The sequence below is a fragment of the Belonocnema kinseyi genome, chromosome 2 (genome assembly GCF_010883055.1).
Source record: "Belonocnema kinseyi isolate 2016_QV_RU_SX_M_011 chromosome 2, B_treatae_v1, whole genome shotgun sequence".
Taxonomy (NCBI): Eukaryota; Metazoa; Arthropoda; class Insecta; order Hymenoptera; family Cynipidae; genus Belonocnema; species Belonocnema kinseyi.
In genome coordinates, this window is record NC_046658.1 from 31862201 (window position 1) to 31867111 (window position 4911).

General features: G+C 37.5%; 1 protein-coding gene across 1 annotated transcript in view; it reads right to left on the reverse strand.

Annotated features, from left to right (window-relative positions):
- Positions 1-4264, reverse strand: part of LOC117182625 — a 17324-nt gene extending 13060 nt beyond the window's left edge. The window contains exons 1-5 of the mRNA XM_033375726.1: positions 3883-4264; positions 3466-3817; positions 2463-3381; positions 1467-2378; positions 572-642 (exon numbers count right to left, since the gene is read on the reverse strand). Coding sequence (XP_033231617.1) covers positions 572-642; positions 1467-2378; positions 2463-3381; positions 3466-3817; positions 3883-4264 — 2636 coding nt within the window. The remainder of the gene's footprint in view (positions 1-571; positions 643-1466; positions 2379-2462; positions 3382-3465; positions 3818-3882) is intronic.
- Between the last annotated feature and the right edge of the window lie 647 nt (positions 4265-4911).

The following is a 4911-nucleotide window of genomic DNA, read 5'->3' on the forward strand; positions in this document are numbered from 1 at the left end:
GAAAGAGGGAGCTCTTCTTAATATTTTGACACCAAAATCATGTCGATACACCTTACGGACTGCGAGTAAAGCCACCCACGCTTTAACTTGACAGACTGTATAGGTGCCATCGAAAGTTAGCATATATAAAAAAATCAATATATTAGCGGACGCCCATAAAAATGCATTTAGGTGTCCTATACATTTTTAATCAATAAATATATCTTGGATTGCATCGGAAACAAATGAATTTAAAATTCCGTAATGTAGTTGCCCTTGTGGAAATTTATTCACAGGCTTGAGCTGGCCCAAGCCTGGAAAAAGTAGGCCCTGGCCTGGCAATCAAGCCTGGGTCAAGCTAGAATGAAACTCTAAATCTGTCCGGGGCCTGGCTTGATCGCCAGACTTGATCGCCGATTCTGGTCCTGGCTTGGCTCTACCTTATTATCTGTTTTTGAGTAATTGTGTAATTAAAGAATGCAATTTTTATTCTTAAAATAAATAAAATTTATTCTGATAAAGAATACATCAGAGAAGTTCGCGCTCGGTTTTAGGATGTGTTTCGTTCGGAAGCTAAGTTGTATCTATCTACCTCGTCAAGTTGAAGTGCGCGTGGGGGTAATTTGCTCTTACAGAAGGTGTGTCGAGAGTTTCTAAAGCTACCTGTGATTGGTATAGAGAACGGTCATCGATGCCTATTGGTACAAATTTGACAAACCTAAAAAGAAGGTGTTAACGTGGGGACCCTGCTTGGGCTAGTCGGAGAAATGGTGCCATAAATTTGTTTAAGGAAGGTCGGAGACTAAATCCTGAGTAGTGCCATCGAAGCACGCCTAAACAATAAAAGCATTAAACTCCGAAATTAGAAACAAGACGAAATTAAAGAATATGAAAGTAAAGACGATTCAATATAGAGAGAGTTGTTCAAACGCAAATTAAAATATATTAAACATTCTTATTAAAAATTATAAAAGATAATTGTTACGACGTAACATGCCGGCACCATTTGAGTGACTTTTATTCAAAATAAATCAATTCATTTAATTTAATTTATAATAATGCTTAAATTACCAAAGCCTACTATAGATTTAAATTCCAGCAATATAGCAAAATGACTTCACTAAAAACAGGTAACGACTACACATTAGATTAGCGAGAAATGACAAAGCACAAGTTTAAGAATTCTAATGTGAGAAATGAAAATATTGTCAGACCTAAAAATTACATGCTATGATATGGTAGTTGAATACAGATATATGCATATATACTGTACAAAAAGAAAAAAAAGTGCTCAGGGTGGTCAGAGAGGTTTCAATTAAAAAATGATCTAGGATTAAAGGAAGGAGATCGTCTGGATGAGAAGACAGAGGTGTCAAAGGGCGTAAGTTGAGGATTGCTTCAATCTCGACGACATAAGTATGCAATTGTTCATACGTTAATAGCAAGGTACCTGAAACTCTTGTAAAATGTGTTTTAAATTATTTTACCACAGCTTCCCATAGACCTCCAAAGTGGGGAGCTCTGGGTGGAATAAAATGCCAGGAAATCCCATTTTTGACGAAAAACGATTGTATTTCTTTGTCATTTTCAAAAAATTGGATCGTTTTATAAAGTTCGCGCAATTCTTTATTCGCGCCCACAAAATTAGTAGCGTTATCTGAGGATATAGACTGCGATCTTCCTCGACGAGCAAAAAATCGTTTCAAACAAGCCAGAAAGGCTCCGGTCGTCAAGTAGCAGGCCAACTCTAAATTAACTGCCTTAGTGGCCTGGCATACAAAATCGGCGACATAAGTTTTGACCTTCGTGACATTCCTGTGACGTCTTTCTTTGATAAAAAAGGGTCCACAATAATCCACACCTACATTAACAAATGGTCGAGAGAATGACACTCTATTTTGTGGCAAATTCCCCATAATACATTCAGTTTCGCGTACGCTATACAACGTTGCGTTGATACCAGCATGCATCAGCTTTTCGCGTTCTTCGCGGATTAATAGTTTTGTGATAGGATGATTTTTTGGAAGGATTATGGGGTGTATTTGAGATTCCGGTAGATCAGCGTGAGTTAGTCTACCTCCGAAGTTGAGAAGACCGGATTCGAGAAAAGGGTTCAAATTTCGAAGGCTGCTTTTTGAATTGACTGGTGATTTTTGAGACAATAAATGTAATTCCTTTGGAAAGGCTTCTGCTTGTGTAATTTTAATTACTTTTTGAAAGGCGATTTTATATTCTTCTGTGGAAATATTTCCAATTCTTTTGTCAGTTTTGTCCTTGATTTTTAAATTATGAATGAATCTAAGACAGTAAGTTGAGGGAGTTTTAGTTTCCGGAATTTCCTTTTCATGGAAGGGCAATTGAGGCCAGGTGCTGGAATCATGACTTAACCAATGAGGGCCCTGTGGCCAAAGCGTGTTTGCTAGGAATTCTTAAGGACCTTGTCCTCGTGAAATCATATCAGCAGGGTTGTCTAAAGTAGGCACGTGACGCCAATCTTGAGAGCGAGATGCTGCCTGAATTTCAGCAACTCTGTTTGCCACAAAAGTTTTTAAAAGAAATGGAAATGTCTTAAATGTAACAGTGTACAATTTCACTAGAAGATTGGCTGCGCATAATTCAAGCCTAGGTAAGGAGTTCGCATTTAAAGGAGCGACTCGAGATTTGGAAGAAATCAGAACACTGCGATGCCTGCCCTGCCGATCAGTAGATCTCAAGTAAAGGCAGGCCCTGTATGCATTTTCACTGGCATCGCAGAATCCATGCAATTGGATTTCCGCTGTGTCTGGAGTTGAGATGAAGCGACTAAACTTTACCTTACTGAGAAGCTGCAATTGTTCTTTATACTTGATCCAAAAATCTTGAATGTCTTCAAGTACAGGACTGTCCCACGTAAGTTGAATTTTCCAAAGTAGTTGGATGAAGATTTTTTCTAAAACGACGACTGGACTGAGTAGACCTAATGGGTCGAAAAGCTTTGAAATTTGCAATAAAATGGAGCGCTTTGTGAATAGCTCTTTTGAATTAGGAAAATTTACTGTATAAAAAATATAATCATTTGCCGCATCCCAATGGATCCCTAAAGCCTTTATACTTTCAGTAGAGTTTAAGGACATGAAAGTCTTCGCATTTTCTGTAGAAAAATGTTGTGTTAATTCAGGATCGTTTGTACCCCATTTCCGCAAATTAAAACCGCCTCTCTTGAGAAGACTGATTAAATCATTTCGAAGGTTGATAGCTTCTTCGAAAGTCTGTGTACCTGTGAGAAGGTCATCTACATAGAAATCTCGTTTCAATACTGCGAATGCTATTGGAAATGATTCACGTTCGTCCTCGGCTAACTGATGAAGGGTCCCAATCGCGAGAAATGGAGCGCAAGCAGTTTCAAAAGTCACTGTATTTAGGCTGTAAATTCTTATTGGTTCTTGAGGCGAATCGCGTCACAAGATCTTTTGGAAAAGGCTATCCTTTTGTGATACTCTTACTTGCCTATACATCTGCTCAATGTCAACAGTAAGAGCGTAACGAACACATCGAAAGCGTGTAATTATTGAAAACAAATCTTCCTGTATGGTTGGACCAATCATTAAAGAGTCATTTAAGGCGAAGCCGGAACATGTTTTAGCAGACCCGTCAAATACGACCCGAACCCTTCTGGTGAGACTAGATGTTATTACCACTGCATGATGTGGAAGGTAGAAAACGTGATCGATCGGTTCATGATCTGGAACCTGAGTCATGTGTAAATCTTTGAGATACCCGTGAATACATTCGGTGTATTGTTCTTTGAGAAAGGGATCTTTCTCAAATTTTCGCTCAAGGGAATGAAGACGTTGAAAGGCTGTGTTTTTAGAGTTTCCTAGGGACTCTTTTTTTCATTAAAAGGAAGACTGACGCGATAACTACCATCCTTGGTTTTTTGTATATTTTTCTCAAAATGTGTTTCGCAGGCTAATTCTTCGCTTGATTTAACATTTGAGCTTGAATCTGCTCCTAATTCCCAGAGAATAGGCAGCTCTAGAAATTTAATTAAATTACAAGTGACCTTAGATGTCGATTTGGAAAAACGAGGCTTTGAAATACGACCAGCAATGATCCAACCGAGTAGAGTTTCTTGATACACTGCTAGTTGCCCTTTAATTTGAACTTGACCTGAACGTAATAGTTGATAGAAGAACTCTGCCCCTATTAGAAGGTCTATATCAACTGGTTTGTAAAATTCGGGATCAGCTGGAATAACACCTTGCGGAATTTGAAATTGACTTTTATCGAGGGGTAGAGAGGGCATTTGATCTTAAATTTCTTTGAAGATCGGACAGGCTAAATTCATTTCCGCGTCTGTGTCCCTCGACTTTATTTTTGCGACAGTGCTGTATTTCACTTTGGAACGAAGATTTTGTGCACACTTTAGTTGAATATCGATGCTTTTCTTTTGCAGACCTAAGGATTCAGCACATTTTTCAGTGATGGAATTGCCTTCTGTGAGGGGGCCCTTTTTCCGCATTTTATGAATTTTATGAATTAAACTTAATATTCTATTATTACAAGGAGTAGTAAATTCAGCTAAAAGCTTTATGGCAATGCTTATATAATTAATTTTTGTTCCTTGCACATTTCTTTTAAATTGAGCATGGATTGCTTACGAATAAAAATTGTCTATAAATTGACACGACGTTTTTAAGCAAATTTACTACTCGAAATCATTCAATATTATGTTCAATTCAGAATTTGTAACCCAATAATTTTCAATAGATTTTAGTGTAATTTAACGGATTTCAACAATTTTCAGATAAACAAATTTGATTTAAAATTGTCTATTATTTTTTTACATACCTGAAATATTCCGAAATCTTCTCGGCTAATGAAAAAGCGTAACCTTATGGATTCATGCAGCTACAAGCAGCTATCATTTTTAAAAAATTGGCGAAGTTTGAA